Here is a 19,991-nt window from a genome sequence, read left to right as displayed (position 1 = left end):
TCTGGGTAGTCATCCTAGAGAATTATAAAAGCAAAATACAGTATACGCTTGAGGTCTGAATAAAACAAAGTGCTGCAGAAATTCAATATCTGTGGAGTCAGAAACCAGACTCAATGTTTCAAGTTCAATATGATAATTTGAAATAGATTGCGTTAGATATGCTAAAATTTCTCCAACGCTTTCTGTTTTCATGTCCTGGAGAATAATAGGCTGTTGGAGAAAGTTTCCACTTTTCTCACAGTCATATTGGAGGATTGGGAATTCAAACCAAAAGCTTTTCTAAAGTAAACAGATTCACTCAAGACTGTAACAAAAGATTGCTTCACATATCAGACAAAATAGTTATTTATTTATTTCCTGGTTTACAAAAAATGCAGTGCATCATCATCCAAAAATGACTAGCCTTAAATCCGTTTCCAAAGAGTCTGTAATTTTCAATACTCTTGTAGCAGTTTTCATTCTGACACTAATTGTGAGAAGAGATATGGAGAAGAGAGCTATTTTAATTCCTTTCTCATCCTGGTCAACAACTTAGAAATATACAAAAGTAACCAGCTGATCTTTCCTGCCTCATGGGGAAGAGCTTTGTCTCATCTCAGTTCAGTTAAGATCAATAGCCATTTGTGCAGAATCACAATATGATATGAACCAGTATGTCTCACCAACATATGGCGAGTATAATGGGTATGATTTCAAGAGCTAAAATAACAATAGTTTTCCAAAATAGGCAAGCACAAATATTCAGACATTCATCGTGAAAAGCAGTTTTGCCTGAATTTACAGCATTTTGCTCCCGAACTGGAATTCGTCAACTGAATACAGATCTACTGCTTGGCTTTTATTTTCCTTTTTGCTTCTCTGTGCTTCTTTCGATATTCCTAATAAAAAAAAAGAGATAAAATATACAATCCCTTTGAAATATTATATGAAGTGTTAGATTTTCACTTTCATTTAGGTCCACACATAAATGGCATATCAATTACCCAATCATATAATATTAACTCACAATTGCATAACAGAACATAGAACAATACAGCGCAGAACAGTCCCTTCAGCTTTCAATATTGCACTGACCTATGAACTATTCTCAGCTTGTCCCCCTACACTATCCCATCATCATTCATGTGCTTATTCAAGGATTGTTTAAATCTCCCTAATGTGGCCGAGTTAACTACATTGGCAGGCAGGGCATTCCACACCCTTACCACTCTCTGAGTAAAGAACCTGCCTCTGACATCCGTCTTAAATCTATCACCCCTCAGTTTGTAGTTATGCCCCCTCATCCAAGCTGACGTCATCACCCTAGAAAATAGACTTTCACTGTCTACCCTATCTAATTCTCTGATCATCTTGTATATCTCTATCAAATCCTCTCTCAGCCTTCTTCTTTCCAATGAGAACAGACCCAAGTCTCTCAGTCTTTCCTCATAAGACCTTCCGTCCAGACCAGGCAACATCCTGGTAAATCTCCTCTGCATCTTTTCCAATGCTTCCACATCGTTCCTGAAATATGGCGACCAGAACTGTACACAATATTCCTAGTGAGGCTGCATTAGTATTTTGTACAGTTGTAGCATGACATCACGACTCCAAAACTCAATCCCTCTACCAATAAAACCTAACACACTATATGCCTTCTTAACAGTACTATCAACCTGGGTGGCAACTTTCAGGGATCTATGTACATGGACACTAACAGCCCTCTGCACATCCACACCAAGAATCTTTCCATTGACCCAATATTCTGCCTTCCTGTTATTTTTCCCAAAGTGAATCACCTCACATTTATCTGCATTGAACTCCATTTGCCACCTCTCAGCCCAATTCTGCAGTTTATCCAAGTCCCTCTGAGACCTGCAACATTCTTCCACACTATCCACTATTCCACTGACTTTAGCGTCATCTGCAAATTTACTAATCTATCTACCTACGCCTACGTCTAAATAATTTTTGAAAATGACAAACAGCAGTGGTCCCAAAAAGATCCTTGTGACAACACCACTAGTAATTGGACATCAGGCTGAATATTTTCCATCAACCACCACTCGCTACCTTCTTTCAGAAAGCCAGTTTCTAATCCAAACTACTAAATCAACCTCAATCCCATGCCTCTGCATTTTCTCCAATAGCCTACCATGTGGAACCTTATCAAAGGCTTTACTGAAGTCCATGTATACCATGTCAACTGCCCTAAATTAATCTATATGCTTGGTCATCTTCTCAAAAAACTCAATGAGGCTTGAGACACATACCTGCCTTTGACTAAACCATGTTGACTATCTGAAATCAAATTGTTGTCTGCTAGATGATTATAAATCTTATCTCTTAAAATCCTTTCCAAAACCTTTCCTACAACAGAAATAAGGCTCACTGGTCTATAATTACCTGGGTCATCTCTACTGCCCTTCTTGAACAAGGGCACAACATTTGCAATCCTCCAGTCCTCTGGTACCAAACCTGTAGACAATGACGACTCAAATATCAAAACCAAAGGCTCTGCTATCTCGTCCCTAGCTTCCCAGCGAATCCTCAGATAAATCCCAATCCGGCCCAGGGGATTTATCTACATTCACTCCTTCTAGAACTGATAACACCACTTCATAAATAACCTCGATCCTTTCTAGTCTAATATCTCGTATCTCTTTCTTCTCTTTTGCAATAATCTCTTTTTCCTGAATGAAAACCGATGAGAAATGTTCGTTTAGCACCTCTCCGATCTCCACAAGGTCCACACTCAACTTCTCACTTCTGTCTGTGACTAGTCCTATTCCTACCCTAGTCATCCTTTTATTCCTTACATACCTATAGAAAGCTTTAGGGTTCTCCTTTATTCTATTTGCTGAAGACTGCTCATGCCCTCTCTTTGCTCTTCTTAACTCTCTCTTTAAATCATTCCTAGCTGATCTGTAACTCTCCATCACCTCATCTGAACCATCTTGTCTCATCAAAACATAAACCTCCTTCTTCTGCTTAACAAGAGATGCAATTTCTGTAGTAACTGCATATTAACTGCATTTTCATTGGCTCTCTGATATAACAATCCGTGATGTATTGACCTTCTCCTTCCTGTCATCAAGAAAATCAAATATCTATTCACTTGCGTTCTAGAAGTCATACGAAGTTTATTCAAACAATTTTCTGCTACCATGGGGTTTGAGGATTTGGGGGTTGCAGGGGGTGGGTATTGTGTTGAAAGGCCAATTTTTTTTCCTGAGAAAAAAAGATTTTAATTTTTTTTTACAGAATTACAAAATCACCACAAAATAGTGTAACAACCTTATAATATAATGACAATAACAGAAAATAAACTACTACTCTATTTGACAAATGACTGAGGAGAGAGAAAAAAGAACCTACAAAAACTACAATTCAATAAATAATTAAGAGAAAAAAAATTAAACCAAGTAAAACAAGGTAAATTAAGTTAAGTTATTCAGTTAAGTTACTACACTCAGCGCAAAGCAACCAAAACTCCCACCATTGGGAGCATAAATAGGCAAACCCATATTTATTCAGGTATTTCCCCCCCAGGGGCATCCTGATTGCCAGACATAGCCCTCATGACTACTCAAAGGCCCTGATCAATCCCGCCAATAAGTCTCCAGATATATAATTCAGAAAGGGCCGCTATGTTCTACAAAACATTTCCCTTAACAGGTTCATGCAGGGCGTCGTTAGGGCTGACCGCCTGCTCCTCTTCCGCAGCTATGTTGTTAGAGCCCAGGTGTCCCTGGAAAAGGAGCACGCGGTGTCCACCAACACCCTTGAGCTGTTCAGGGAGAAGTGGGCACCGCAGGGAGTGGAGTGTATTATTTCCCTGACCAAATCAATTTTGATTTAATCCCTGCCCTCCCCTTCACTCTTTGATCACACCGCTTTGCCCTTTGATATGAAGGGCACTGCTTGTCACTGGCCACTTAGTTGTTTCCTTTCTTCCTGGTGGTGGAAATTGAATAAAGATTTGTACACCTTGTGTCTTTCACTGTATCTCACACCCGCACACACACATCATGGGTGCTGGGGAAAAATAAGCACTAGCTGCGGTAGTGTGGGAGTAGAAAAAAGCTAAATAAATACCCAGGAGTATCAGACATTCTGCAAATAGAAATAAAGATAAAAAAAAACAGGAGTGTCAGGGGTTCTGTCCACAGAAAAAAAAAACAGTTTTCTGGTGCACCATATGTGTAAGCAAGTCCAGGGGGATGTGCTCCATAACTAATCTATGCCAGCCCGAGAGTCTTGGGGGATTTTTTGACACCCACCTCATGAGAATATTCTTCCTTGCACAGAATGAAAGAATCTTAGCAGTTTCTTCTCATGCATATCTAAACAGGGGAGATTTGGCAAACCCAAGAGGAGGGACACTAGATCCACCTTGACCACAGTTCCTAAGACCCCTTCCAAGACACTCGCTATAGCACCCCAACACCTATGAAGCTTGTGTCACGACTACAAGCAATGAGCAAGAATGCCAACATCTGTTTTACATTTGGGGCACATTGAGGACACGCCTGTCTTAAACTTCTCAAGTCGCTCCGGTGCCAAATGAGTCCCATGGAGTTCCCTCAGTTGCATAGGGTGCGTCCTGTTACAAATTGAAATCTTCTTTACGTTCTCCCAAATATCCTCCCGTACCTCTGACGAGATTTCTACCTCCAATTCCCAAGTCCAGATTCTGCATATCCACTCAATGTACTTCGAAACATTACTTCCTAACAAGTGATAGTGGTGCTGACCAAGAGAGTGCCCGTAGACTGGAGCACTCTCCTCTCCATATCCGACTTATGGGGACTAACCATCAATGTAGTCTTTTTCTGTATGAAGTCCCTAACCTGAAAGTACCGAAAAGAGTCCCTCCTAGATAGCTCATATTTCTGACTCAGCTGCTCGAAAGACATCATGACCTCCACGTCAAATAAATCTCCCAAACAGGAAGCTTGTCTAGACTCCCAGAGCTTAAAGCCAGAGTCCATCGACCCTGGCCAGAATCCTAACATTCTCAGCATGCAAGTGAAAGGAGAAGTTTTTTTGTAAGTTGCCCTCACCTCATCGCATCATTCTCCAAGCTTTAACTGTGTTAAGGACAATTGGGCTTCTGCAATGGTCCATGACAATCCTCATCTTATCCATAAACAACAAATTTTGCTTGGGGGGCCTTGATGTCCAACCAAATTTACCGTCGGTCCTGGCAGGCCCAGTCGGCCACACAGGATTGTAAGGAACTCAATTAATATTTCTTAAAGTCCGGGAAATTCAAACCTCCCATCCCTTGCAGAAGCTGCAATTTGTCCAGCTTAATAAGAGGCCACCTATGATGCCAGATGAAAGATCCAAGCCAACTGTAAAGCCTCCATAGTGCTTGCCTCGGCAGCATCAGAGGGAATATTTGCATGGGATATAATAAGCTCTTCTACCCAACCAAGATCCTCCCAGCACCGAAGGTCCTGCCTTATCTTCTCTCACAACTGCACAAAATTAGCTTTATATAAGTGGTCAAAGGCTGGAGTGATAAAAATGCCTAAATACAGGAAACCTCCCTGTGACCATCTGAAAGGGAAATGAGTTCCATCTCCAAAATCGGATATTCTCGTAAGGCCCCCACACAGGCATAGCCTCCGACTTCATAAAATTAATTTTATACCCCAAGAACAAACCAAATAGATCAATCACTTGTATTAAACGGGGCACAGATGTCATTGGATCAGTTAAAAAGAAAAGAACATCATCCACACAGAGAGTGATCTTATGCCTACCTGACTATCTCCAGGACAATTATGTTGGGATCCCTCCGGATGGCCTCCGCCAGCGGCTCAGTCACCATTGTAAACAATAGTGGCAAGAGAGGGGACCCTTGTTGGCTGCATCTGCCAATACTAAAAGTATCTAACCTTATACCATCAGTGAGAACCGCTGCTTTCGGGTCACTATGTAACACTGCCACCCTCTTGGCAAAAACCACTCCAGTACATAAAAGAGGTACGGCCACTCCACCCAGTCAAGCACTTTCTCTGCTTCAAGGGAGACTACCAAACCCGGAATCAAACCTTGCTGGCATACCTGGATCATGTTTAGTACTCTTATTAGTAGACCTGCGACCCTTGATAAAACACCTGTCTGGTCCTCCTTTACGATGAAGGGCAAAACCCTCTCCAACCTTAACGGCAGCATTTTCAACAGAATTTTAAAATCCACATTCAGTAACGAGATGGGCCTGTACGAAGTGCAATCCTCTGGGGCTTTCCTTTTCTTAAGAATAAGAAAAATATTTGCTTCTCTCAGAGAGGATGGGAGGCAGTCCTGACTGGATGAGTAGTTGTACATATGCAAGAGTGGCCCGACCAGCATGTCAAAAACTGCTGATACAACTAACTTTGAAATCCGGGCCGGGCGCTTTACCACTCTGGAGCTGCCTCACTGCCTCCTGTATTTCCTGGATTGTTGGGAGGCTTTCAGAAAGGATGCCTGCTCTGAAGTTACACCGAGAAGGTTCGGGGTCTTAAAAAAGGATTCCGCCTTCATCAATCTGTTCTCACAGCCTTCCGACTGGTACAGCTTGAAGTAGAACTTCCTAAATGCTGCATTAATCTTTTTGGCATCACCAGTGAGTACCAGCACTGTCTCTGATGATGTAATAGATTAGGGGGCATTCTTCTTTCTGGCCAGATACGCTAGGTGTCTACTTGGTTTATCACCATACTCAAATAATCTCTATTTTGCAAAAGAGATTTCTCTCTTTGCTGTCTGGGGCTGTAATCCGCTGCAATTTGTTTACATATGGTCTGTCAAAGTATGCTGACTCAGCTGCCTTCAGGCGAGCCTCGAGCAAATGCTGCTGCTCTCCTCTCTGCCGCTTCCAGGTTGCTGAGTAAGAAATGATCAAACCCCGTGCATAGGCCTTGGCAGTCTCCCAGAGCACCAATGGGTTACTGGCCATACCCAAATTAATGTCCCAAAAGATTTTAAATTCCTACAAAAAATACTCCATAAACTTGCTATCTTTCAAGAGGAAAGTGTCCATCCGCCAGTGCTGGGAGCCTATTCTGTTACCACCGGCCTTGATCTCCATGTACACTACCGTGTGATTGGAAATGGCTATGTTCCCTTTTCTGCAAGACAGCACCGAATTCAAGAAGGTCAATGAGACAATAAAAAATGTGGATTAGAGAAAAAGGTGAAATCTCTAACTGTGGGGTGAAGACATCTCCACACGTCCACCAACCCCAGCTCCCTGTTCAGGTTCACCAGCTGCCTGGATTGAGGGGATATACCCGCAAGACCCAAAGGCATCCTGTCCACTTCGGGGTCAATAAGATAATTAAAGTCTCCCCTCTAATTGTATGACATGCCCCAAGGGCTATTAACCTGGAAAGTGTATCCGGTAAAAATGTGGGGATGTGCCGGGGACAATATACATTCAAAATCCCATTTTCCTCTCCATGTACCAAAGCTTTAAGAATTATAAACCACCAATGTTCATCCTTAATTTGGAATAAAATTTGAAATGGGAGATTCTTCTGGATGAATATAGCAACTCATCTACTTTTCGAATTAAAGGGTGAGAAAAACACCTGTCCGACACCTCCCAGCTGTAACTTCAAATGCTCCTTATCGGTCAAATGTGTTTCTTGCAGCAAGGCTACATTGACTCTCTCTTTTCTAATGCTTGAACGTATCTTTTTTCTCTCAATTGGTGAATGACTCCCTTAACATTCCAGGTGTACTGTTAAACGAATGGCTAGCCATAGCCGTCTGAAACATTCTGCGAGACCCCGGGAGAAAGAACCCCAAAAATAGCACGCCAAGTGAAAACAGCAAACAGTTCATACAAATTTAAAAATACAACTTCTAAGACTACCAAATCAAAACTTCTAACACCTACTTCTACAACGTACTGACATATAACACAAATGAAAGATCATGCCTCACAAATTTTAGTTCTTTGAGATGACCAGAAAGGTTGATGAGAGCATGAAAATAGATGTAGTCTATATGGATTTCAGTAAGGCCTTTAATAAGGTTCCACATGGTAGGCTGCTCTGAAAGGTTAGATCGCACTGATCTAAGGCAGGCTGGCAAGTTGGAGAGCCTGTGCACTCCGACCTGGTGGACCCCGCACCCGGCCTACCTAGACTTCTAGCTTCAACTATTGTGGGAACCACTGCTCCAAGAAGCTGACCTTCCTTCTCCCATTCTGGAAACCCCACCAGACAGATGTTCTTCCGACGGCCTCGATTTTCGAGGTCATCGACCTGCTCCTCCAAGACCTGCACTTGTCGTTTCAAGGCCAAGACTAGACCCGCCGAGGATTCCGCTGCAATTTCGGAGGCCGTGGCCCGTTTCTCCACATCCCCGAGATACTGGATTTTCTGATCATGTTCAAGCCTGGTCGGGTCTTCTCCATTGCTGCACCGATCTTCTCTCAGAGTTTCACAAACTCCGACACTAGGCTCTGCTCCATAGGTAAGTCCCCTGGGGCAATCATGGAGGCTGACGCTGTGGCCACAGGCATGTCCCATGTTGCAGGGCGGGTCCCTGTTTGTTGTGATCCTCGCGAACCCTTCCTTTTGGTCGTTTTCCAGATAGTTTAAACTAACACTGAACAATTCTAGGGGTCAAAAAAATAACTATTTCTACCACATTGGGTCATAAAGGGAGGATGAATGCATCATTTTGTCTGGGTTCTGGTGCAGAGCTCAGCAGGGCAGACCTACTGGGTTGCCGGTGTCTTGAATGGGAGAACTACCCATTTGGATACAGAACTGGCTCAACGGTAGAAGACAGAGGGTGGTGGTGGAGGGCTGTTTTTCAGACTGGAGGCCTGTGATCAGTGGAATGCCACAAGGATTGGTGCTGGGTCCTCTATTTTTTGTCATTTACATAAATGATTTGGATGCGAACGTAAGAGGTAAGTTTGCAGATGACACCAAAATTGGAGGTGTAGTGGACAGCGAAGGAGGTTACCTTAGATTACAACAGGATCTTGACCAGATGGGCCAATGAGCTGAGAAGTGGTAGATGGAGTTTAATTCAGATAAATGCAAGGTGCTGCATTTTTGGGAAAGCAAATCTTAGCAGGACGTACACACTTAATGGTAAGGTCCTAGGGAGTGTTGCTGATCAAAGAGACCTTGGAGTGCAGGCTCATAGCTCCTTGAAAGTGGAGTCACAAGTAGATAGGATAGTGAAAAAGGAGTTTGGTATGCTTTCCTTTATTGGTCAGAGTATTGAGTACAGGAGTTGGGAGGTCATGTTGCGGCTGTACAGGACATTGGTTAGGCCACTGTTGAAATATTGCGTGCAATTCTGTTCTCCTTCCTATTGGAAAGATGTTGTGAGACTTGAAAGGGTTCAGAAAAGATTTACAAGGATGTTGCCAGGGTTGGAGGATTTGAGCTATGAGGAGAGGCTGAACAGGCTGGGGCTGTTTTCCCTGGAGTGTCGGAGGCTGAGGGGTGACCTTATAGAGGTTTACAAAATTATGAAGGGCATGGATAGGGTAAATAGGCAAAGTCTTTTCATTGGGGTTGGGGAGTCCAGAATTAGAGGGCATAGGTTTAGGGTTAGAGGGGAAAGATATAAAAGAGACCTCCGAGGCAACTTTTTTCATGCAGAGGGTGGTACATGTATGGAATGAAGTGCCAGAGGAAGTGGTGGTGGCTGGTAAAATTGCAACATTTAAGAGGCATTTGGATGGGTATATGAATAGGAAGGGTTTGGAGGGATATGGGCCGAGCGCTGGCAGGTAGGACTAGACTGGGTTGGGATATCTGGTCTGCATGAAGTGTCTGTTTCCATGCTGTACATCTCCATGACTCTAGTTACAGAAATAAATAATAACCAATCACTAACTAAAAAAATCATGACAGTAATAATAATACAGCTCAACAAAATACCTTGACCACTGAGAGCATAAATTTATGCATATTCACGTGTTTGTAGTTCCTCCTCTCTGGATACCCGATTCATTAAACAGAATCGTCATGGCTATATAAAAGGCCTGATTGGATTAGACAAATCTGTACCAAGTAGTCCAAAAATGACTGTTACGTCTTTTAAATATTCTGTTTTATGGTGCACTGTACTTGTAAGAAAATCCAAAGAGATATGTTCCATGACTAACGCACGCCAGCCCAACAGCTCCAGGCAGTTTTCAGACATTGCTCCAAACAGAAAGTTCTTTCTTACACAAAAAGTGAGGATGCTGAAAAGCTTTTTTTTGTGTGCGTCTAATGGATGTGGATTAACAAGGCCAAGAAGAAGAGATACCGGGTCCACCTGCACCTCTGCCCCAAGACCCTCTCTATTTCACCCACCACAGTGCTCCAGTGTGCCCGTAGCTTGTGGTCAGACCAGAGACATTTTGCATTTAGGACGCATTGGAGATATTCCTGCTTTAAATTTTGAAAGGTGGTCTGGAGCCAAGTGGACCCTGTGGAGAATTTTGAATTGCATGGCATGGGTCCTGTTGCAAACTGAGATTCTTCTTGCACTTTCTAAGATATCCCCCCATACTTCAGAAAAGATCTCAACGTCCAACTCCTTTTCCCATACTTTTACAGAGTCGTTTGGACTCATCCGAGGACCCTCTCCCAATAGGTGATAGATATTTCTGACAGAAAGTGTGTTCTCAGCACTCAGCACCCTCTTCTGTGTCAGATCTACAGTTAGAAGTGTGGTCGCTGTTTGAATGAAATTTCTAATTTGAAAAAAAATGGAAGAGGTTCCTACTGGGCAACTTGTATTTCCGAGCCAACTGGTCAAAAGACATCAGTATAGCCCCCAGAATAAGTCACCCATGCAAGACACACCCGTAGCTGTCCATAGTTTAAACTCAAGTCCATCATCCTTGGCTGAAAACCCAGCATAGAGTCATAGAGATGTACAGCATGAAAACATACCCTTTGGCCCAACTTGTCCATGCTGACCAGATATCCCAACCCAATCTAGTCCCACCTGCCAGCACCTGGCCCATATCCCTCCAAACCCTTCCTATTCATATACCCATCCAAATGCTTCTTAAATGTTGCAATTATACCAGCCTCCACCACATCCTCTGGCAGTTCATTCCATATATGTACCACCCTCTCATGAAAAAGTTGCCCCTTAGGTCTCTTTTATATCTTTCCCCTCTCACCCTAAACCTATGCCCTCTAGTTCTGGACTCCTCGACCCCAGGGAAAAGACTTTGTCTATTTACCCTATCCATGCCCCTCATAATTTTGTAAACCTCTATAAGGTCACCCCTCAGCCTCCGACGCTCCAGGGAAAACAACCCCATTCTGTTCAGCCTCTCCCTGTAGCTCAGATCCTCCAACCCTGGCAACATCCTTGTAAATCTTTTCTGAACCCTTTCAAGTTTCACAACATCCGATAGGAAGGAGACCAGAATTGCATGCAATATTTCAACAGTGGCCTAACCAATGTCCTGTACAGCCACAACATGACCTCCCAACTCCTGTACTCAATACTTTTGGATCAGTAGCATACCAACTATGGGTGTAAAAAATGATGTTTTGACAATATTTCCCTCACTCTGATGCATTGCCCCCATGCTTCAACAGTTTTAATAACTACTGGGCTTTGGCAATATTCCTTAACTGTTCTCATTTTGTCCTAGAATAGCAAGCTAGTAAGGGGGCATCTTGCCTGAGATGCTTCACTGTCCAACCATAGTGAGTGAGGGTCCCCTCTCCCAGGCTCAGCCATTTACACAAGATAGCAACAAGCTTAAGTGATCGTTTTTGATATCTGGCAGGTCAACTCCTCCCAGTCTGTGGGGAGCTGCAGTTTAGTCAATTTAATAAGGAGTCGCTTGCGATAATAGATAAAGGAACTGAACCAGCTGTTCAGTCTTCTAAATGTGTGCTTAGTAAAAAGTAGAGGTAGCATTCGTATAGGATACAGCCGATGGGGGAGAATGTTCACTTTAATGAGGGCTATCTGACCTCACCAAGAGATCAGACGCGCCTTCCATCTTCAAAGGTCTTGCTTGAATCTGTCGAATAAATGGGCAAAATTGGTTTTAAATAGCCAAAGGCAGGGGTGATGAGTGTAACTAAGTAAGAAAGCCCTCCTGCGACCATCTAAAAAGAAATCAAGATTCATTCTCAGGACCAGGCATTTTCAGGAGACCACCCATGGGCATGGCCTCTAATTTCGCAAAGTTGATCTTGTAACCCGAAAAGCCGCCAAACGAATTAATGCATTGAAAATATCTTTATCTGATACAATGTATAATTTCAGTTGCATCATAGTGTAAACTTTTGCTGTAAATTCTGTGTCTTAGAATTGTGTACTCCACAACCAGCTGAAGAAGCATTGCTCCAAAAAAAATAGTGCTTCCAAATAAACCTGTTGGACTATAACCTGGTGTTGTGTGCTTTTTAACTTTGTATCAGATGAGGCACTGAAACTGTTGGGTTTGATAAAACAGACATAGAATTAATCTACATACAATGCAATCTTATGCAACTTTGTCCCCACTTTTGGTGCAGATATACTGGGATCCCTATATATTGCCTCTGCCAGCAGTTCAATCACCAATGTAAAAAGTAACGGTGACAAGGGACCGCCCTATTGATTGCTCCGAAGGAAACTGAAATTACTTGACCATGGCAAGAGGGTTACTATATAAAACCTTTACCCATCTGATAAAGGCCTCACCCAAGCCAAACCACTTTAAAGTATAAAAAAGATATGGCCACTCGACACGGTCAAATGCCTTATCCGCATCCAAAGAGATCATTAATCCCTGTACCGATTGTTGTTGACATATTTAGATCATATTAAGTAACCTCCTAATATCATTTGACGATCTGCGACCTTTTATAAAACCCATCTGATCCTCCTTAAACATGGAGGGAATCTCAGTTTCTAATCTGAGTGCAAGCGTCTTAGATAGGATTTTGAAATCAACATTCACGAGTGAGAAGCACAGTCCTCCGGGGCCTTCCCTTTTTTAAGGATAAGAGAGATGTTTGCTTCTCTTAAAGATGGCGGGAGGAGGCCACGACTTTGTGAATTGTGAAATATACTAAGCATCGGTCCTGATAGTATACTTTTAAATTCCTTATAAAACTCACTGGGAAGTCCATCAGAACTAGGCGCCTTTCATTCTGAAGCTGCCTCAAAGCCTCCTACACCTCTTTCACTGTCAATGGGGCATTAAGGAGAAACTCTTGTGCAAGGGTCACACCCAGGAGTCCAATTTCTTAAAAAAGACTCCATTCTAACCCGCCGATCCTCACAACTTTCAGACTAGTATAGTTTGGAGTAAATTTTCTGAAATGCTGCGTTTGAATCACGAGTAAAATTTCCAGTATGTTCCTTGATTCAGGTAATGGCTTGAGGAGCACTCGTTTTCCTGGCAAGGTACACTAAATTACTTGCCCAGCTTATCCCCATGCTCAAACAACCTTTGGTTTGCAAATGTCAGCTCCCTTTTAGCTGCCTGTGAGCTAAGTGTGGAGTTCAGTGCGGACTGAAGTGCTGTGATCCCCTGCAGTTTAGCCAACTAGGACCTATCAAAGAATGCCTTTTCAGCTGCCTTCAGACACGTCTTGAGCACGTGTTGCTGCTCACGCTTCTGCTGTTTCTTACTGGCAGAAGGAAATAACTAACCCCCTAGCTTAGGCTTTAGCAGTTTCCCAGAGAATGGACGGATTACTGGCCGAGTCTGAAAAAGCGCTGAATTCAGTAGAAAAGAATTCAGTCAACTTGCTAACCTTAAAAATGAAGGGATCAAGTTGCCAATGCCTTGAACCTACCATAGTATCCTCACTCTTGACCATTAAATACACTGGACTGTGATCAGAAATAGTGATATTGCCAACTGTACATGACACCATAGAGTTCAAATGCACTGTGGGAATCAAAAAGAGATCAATCCTGGTATGGCATTTGTGCGGATTCGAGAAAAATGTCAAAACCCCGCCAGTAGGGAGAATGTGCCTCCAAACACCTACCAATCATAGTTCAACACACAAATCTCTTAAGTGCTCAGATCGTGAAAAAGATATCGGGAGCCGTTGGGCAATCTGCCCACCATAGGGTCTATGAGACAATTAAAATCCCTTTTTACAATAATATGCTGGGATGCGAGGTTAACCAGTTTACAAAGTGTACCTATCAAGAAATTGAGGGGATGCACCAAGGGACAATAAACATTTAAAATCCCACATTCTTCCCTATTAATCAAAGCTTTAAGGATTACAAGTCTCCCATGTGTGTCTTTATACATTCTAACAACTTAAATGGGAGATTTTACCGAAGTATGACAGATCCCTACTCCTAGTATTGAAAAATGAGAAATAAACCTAGTCATATCCAATCTGTTGCAGTTTCAGATGCTCTGCTTCATCTAGGTGTGTTTCTTGCAATAAGGCAACATCCAACCTCTCCCTTTTTAGACTGGAAAAAACACCTTTTTCTTCTTGATCAGTGGGTGACTCTCCTTAGTGTTTCAGGTACACCACTTGAACATATCCTTAGCCATAATGTTCTACAGCATCACTTAGATTCCTGAGAGGGAGAACTCAAACTACGAATCGCTGAGCTTCAGTACAAGAAAGTCCAGAAAACACAAAAACTACATAAATTAAAACAGTTACAATCAACAAACCTACAAACCTTGTAAAAACTATGCACACTAAAAACAGAAAAAACAAAAAAGTGCCAAAAGGCACTGATTAGAGGAATTTACCCCCCATTCAAATGGGGCACCTACATCCCAAAACTACCCCTACTAACCACTCCAACCACCCTCTTTACTCCTACCAGCTAGGGTCACGCCACAAACTCGGGCAACCCAGTAGGAAAAAACAAGATTAGTAATATACGTAATTAAATTAAAAGTAAATACGTCACCCATCCAATGGTATAACTTAACTTAGAAATTAATGATAAATACTATCTATCCTGAGCATAATTTAACGTAACTTATTACCAACGAAAGGAGACTCCACCAAGTCCTCTCTAAAGAAGGACAAAATCGACCAACTCTGTTACCTGTACCTATTTACTCATCTGGCTTAAGTCAGTGCGTCCACAAAGTAGCTTGCTTTCTCAGGCAAGTCAAATAAATATATACACAGATCCATTGGGGTGGCACAGTGGCTCAGTGGTAAGCACTGCTGCCTCAGTGCCAGGGACCCAGGTTTGACTCCAGCCTCCAGCAACTGTCTGTGTGGAGTTTCCACATTCTCCTGTGTCTGTGTAGGTTTACTCCGGTTTCCTCCCAGAATCCAAAGATGTGCAGGTTAGGTGAATTGGCCATGTAAGTTGACCCAAAGTGTTCAGGGTTGTGTAGGTTAGATGCATTCATTAGGGTAAATATAAGGGAATGGGTCTGGGTGGGCTATTCATCGCAGGGTCAGTGTGGAATTGTTAGGCCGAAGGGCTTGTTTCCACACTGTAGGGTTCCATGATTCCTAAGCATTGCTGGATGTCTTAGTCTTCGAGAGTACTGGATCCCAAACCCTCTCAATCGCTTCTTAAGGTTCACAGGATTTCCTTTTTTGGATCATCACCTGAAGTCATCACACACCAAAGGGCTCGGATCCTTCCCTTGAGCTCTGGAAGCTTCCACGACTCTCCGTTTGTCTTTATAATGATGGAACCGTACCAGGACAGGGCGAGGGTGCTGGTCCATTACTGGCCTTTGTGCCGCGACCCAGTGGGCTCTTTCAATCTTTATGCTTCCCTTTTAGCTTCCAAACTAAGGAATCCCAGGAACCACGTTCCAAAGAACTCCACTGGCCGATCACCTTCTGTCTCCTCTGGCATGCCAACAACATGAAGGTTCTTTCTTCTGCCCCTATCCTCAAGATCATCCACCAGATCCAGCAAACCATGGACCTGTGTTTCCAGGCATTCAATTTGACTCTTGGATGAATCAGCCTCTGTCTCCAATGTTGTGGCTCTGCGCTCAAGCTCATCAGTCTTCTTCCCAGGTCTTGCAGCATAGAAGAGACTGGGGCCAGCTTTTTCTCGATTTTTTCCTTCAATCTGCTTCCCCAGGACCTGGTGAGATTTGGCAAGTTCTTCAACCAAGGCTTGGTGAGTAAGCAAGCCCATCTTCTCAGTGGGTTGAGCTGCAGCCTCGGCTCCAGGTGAATTTCCTCCTTTCTTCAGCATTCTCCCACAGCAAAAATGTCGGTAAGTAAAATTTTCAGGTTCAGTAGCTCTTTTACTTTTTTTTTTACACACAGTAACATGGATGGGATGGGTTTCCTGCCGATGTTGTGGCGCAGAGCCCAGCAGATGCGATACTCCTAGGTCACCGCCATCATGGATCCCCTCGCTACACATCACTTTTAAATGCATCTACATAGATATTGAGCAGATGAGGTTGGGGGGGTGGTGGGGGGGGGGGGGGGGGGGGGCGGTGGAGGAGAATTGTGGTGGTCAAGAGATGGGGACTGGGGGCGCGGAGAGGGCATTCTGGCTCATAGGCATTCCTTCACTGATCCAGTAAAGCTCCTGAGTTCTCTTCTGATCTCAGTCTTAGGCATGTCCTGCAAACTCTCTCCCCACCACTGAACATACAGTTCAAAATCACATGGACATCCCTGGCCTGGTCGGTACTGCATCTGTGCATGATGTCAAATATAAAGACTATGCGACATCGATGTTTGGCAATGTGCACCTGCATGTTCCGAATGTGTGCGCATGCAGAACTGTCCGCAGTTGCCAGTATCAGCAATCACTGGCCACCTGGAATCTACATTCTTATTTCAGCATTGCTTTTCTGGAGGTATATATTGACCTTGGAGAGAGTGCAACACATACTCACCAGAATGATATCTGATTTAAAAAGGTTAATTTATAGGTAAAGCTTTTGGAGACAAACCTTCTATTTCATTGAACATAAAAAATATTTTAATTGTTTTGAGTGTTCATGATTAAAAACTTTGAGAGAGAGAGAGAGAGAGAGAGAGAGAGAGAGAGAGAGAGAGAGAGATAGAGAGAGAGAAATTATTTTCCTGGTGGAGAATTCAGAACAGGAGTGAAAAAAAACAGCTGTGGTAGTGTCTAGTGTCCATACCTCTGAGCTAGCTTGCCCAGGTTTCAACCCTACTTGGTCTGGACTGTAGTGAATCACTCTGCTCAGGTTGATTAGAAAATATAAAAATAGAGCTAGCTTATCCAGGACTGACACAAGAAAGCACTTATCTACAGAAAGTTTGGTGGAATTTGTAAACTCTCACCAAAAAGTTGTTGAAGCTGGGGCAATTATCAAGCTCAAATACAGATGGACACATTTTGTGTGGCCAGAGTATTAATGGCTGTGAATCAAATGTGGGAAAATAAAGCTGAGAAAAAGACCAGCTATGACTTAATTGAATTGAAAGCCAGATTTGAGGCTCAAACTCAACTGGTTTAATAGCTTACTCCTATTTCTGTATTTCTTGAAGTACAGCAATAATTGAATGTTAATAGTAATGTATATTTTAAAAACATTTTTCAAACCCAAATTGATTTAAACATTATTACAACTTTATAAATTTACGCGAGATTTTAACTCCCATAACAATTTCCAGTCAGTCAGCTATTTGTTATGCACATAGAACAAGTTAATCATGAAATAATTTACCTCAATCAGCAGAGTTCGCCTTTCTTCCCAATTATGTTTTTCTTCTTCAAGATCTGTAGTTCGACAAAATAGTTTCGGGCCATCTAAGAACAACAAAGTAAAATAAAATTCACTGAGTCATAATTATACTTATAATATTGCTAGTTGAATTTCAAAGATATAGAAGAGAAAATGAACAAAAACAATGCTGCATCTTAAGCCAATAACATCAGGATAACAGTCTATTTTATATCATGTTTTACCTTTCAGCCTTTGATCATCTTTGAAGAAGAAAAATAGATTCGCATTGTTCTTAGAAAATATTACTTCCCTGAAAACGAAGAGTACAAAATAAAAGTAATTGATGTATGCAAGCATTTAAATATGATTTAAATGACTGTCAATTATCATTCAATTGGTTCATTCTCAAGGCAGTGTCTCTACCAAGATCTACTGTTAAACAATTAGAACACTATTTGTGTACAGTATTAAAATTACATTGATATTCTTGCCAACGTCCCGCTGAGCATTGTTGAAACTTTTCATCTTGCAAGTGTCTTTTTTCAGCAGTACTCATTCTACCAAATAACTCCTTAAATGAGATTTTCTAATTTTAATTAAACACGTTTAGCAGAAGCTCTGAATAAAAACAGAAATGTCAAAACATAATTTTAATAATTATCAAAGACATAATTAAAAACTGAGTCAAATATGACCAATTCTGGAAAGGTGGACACATCATCATTCATTTTGCAAACAGTCAAATGTTGTTTTGCAACTATCAGAAGAAATACACAATTTCTTCTGGACTTGGGTTATCGATATGTGTGAATTAAGCTCCTAGTCCCGTCACTTTTATTTAGGTTAAGTGGTAAAAACAGTAATGGTTATCTATGTTAATCACCAATGTTAATGTTTACTGTTGATTTTTTTCTTTCCAATGGAGATTAGTTTTTGTTCTATATGGTCAGATTAAAAAGCACTGTTATCTAAGATGCAAAGCTATTTCATTTATGCTTAATGCTTTTTAATATAAAAGTTGTAGCAGTATTTCCAATGTATTACAGAACAGTTACCTTTTAATGTTTAGTTTGAAAATTTAGATTTTCATTGTTATTAGTGATATAATCGAAGCATCACTTTGAAACAATTAAGTTACAGAACAAATCAAGTCTGGGTTTTGGTGAGTTGCATTGAGGCAAATAAAAATCAAGATTGAGCAAAAAAAGTAGTTTTGTGTGCAATTTCTAACCCATCTTAAATTATGTGTGTTGGATGGGTCCAAATTTCAATATTGAGATTAATTTCAGATAAATTCTGAAACATTATTGCATATCAAATAACTAACACTAATGACGTTCCTTAATATCAAGAACTTAACAATGCTGACTCAAATTGGAAATGGGTCTTGGACTGAGCACCATTTTACAATGTTACAAGTGTTAGAAGAAAAGGTTCAATGAAATTCCAATTTAAGTGGCATTAGGTTAGCTTTACGTTTTTCCTGTGCTATTTCCACAATTTTCCAAATCTTTCTCTTCATCATTATCATCTTCAGAGGAGCTATCTTGAAATCGAGGATCCTCTTGCCAGGGAAATGCTGTCATACGCTTTGATTCAATCTGATACCCGAGTTCTAAAACAGTAAACATTGAAACAAAGAATTGCCATTTCTGAATTCAAAATATTCACTTTGCAGCAACACATAACTCTAACGTTTTGTGTAAGAATTTTCACTACAGCATTTTCCTGAACAGGGCGAGATAAATGGAAGACTAACAATAACTTTGTTTTATCGTTGCACGATTGATACTTACACTTAATTTCTAACAGTTCTCAAATAATGTCATGGTGAAAACAATTACTCATAGACTCATGAATAAGAAATGACTCCTCAGATATAGTGTTATTTCCATAACCATGTTTACCAATGACATGAAGGTTGGTGGAGTGGTGAATCGCGTGGAGGGCTGTTGTCGGTTGCAATGGGACATTGACAGGATGCAGACCGGGGCTGATAAGTGGCAGATGGAGCTCAAGCTGGATAAGTGTGAAGTGATTCATTTGGAAGGTTGAATTTGAATGAAGAATAGAGTGTTAATGGCAGGATTCTTGGCAGTGGGGAGGAACAGAGGGATCTTGGGGGACCATGTCCACAGATCCCTCAGTAGTGGTCATCCTAGTTGATAGGGATGTTAAGAAGGCATATTGTGTGCTGGCTTTCATTATCAGGGGATTGAGTTTAAGAGCCGCGAGGTTATGCTGCAGTTCTATAGACCCCTGGTTAGACCACGCTTGAAATATAGTGTTCAGTTTTAGTCGCCTCATTATAGGAAGGATGTGGAGGCTTTAGAGAGGGTGCAGAAGAGATTTACCAGGATGCTGTCTGAACTGGAGGGCATGTCTTATGAAGATAGCT

General features: G+C 41.8%; 1 protein-coding gene across 2 annotated transcripts in view; it reads right to left on the bottom strand.

Annotated features, from left to right (window-relative positions):
• Nucleotides 1-321: 321 nt before the first annotated feature.
• nol8 (nucleolar protein 8) overlaps nucleotides 322-19,991 on the bottom strand; it is a 51,972-nt gene continuing 32,302 nt past the window's right edge. For both annotated transcript variants that reach the window (XM_060835502.1, XM_060835503.1), the window contains exons 14-17: nucleotides 19,070-19,208; nucleotides 17,836-17,903; nucleotides 17,594-17,676; nucleotides 322-878 (exon numbers count right to left, since the gene is read on the bottom strand). In XM_060835502.1, the coding sequence (XP_060691485.1) occupies nucleotides 825-878; nucleotides 17,594-17,676; nucleotides 17,836-17,903; nucleotides 19,070-19,208 (344 nt within the window). In that variant the 3' untranslated portion in view covers nucleotides 322-824. The remainder of the gene's footprint in view (nucleotides 879-17,593; nucleotides 17,677-17,835; nucleotides 17,904-19,069; nucleotides 19,209-19,991) is intronic.

The sequence above is a fragment of the Hemiscyllium ocellatum genome, chromosome 14 (genome assembly GCF_020745735.1).
Source record: "Hemiscyllium ocellatum isolate sHemOce1 chromosome 14, sHemOce1.pat.X.cur, whole genome shotgun sequence".
In the NCBI taxonomy this organism is placed as follows: Eukaryota; Metazoa; Chordata; class Chondrichthyes; order Orectolobiformes; family Hemiscylliidae; genus Hemiscyllium; species Hemiscyllium ocellatum.
The sequence above is the reverse complement of the archived record's forward strand: the minus strand, read 5'-3'. Positions and strand labels throughout refer to the sequence as shown.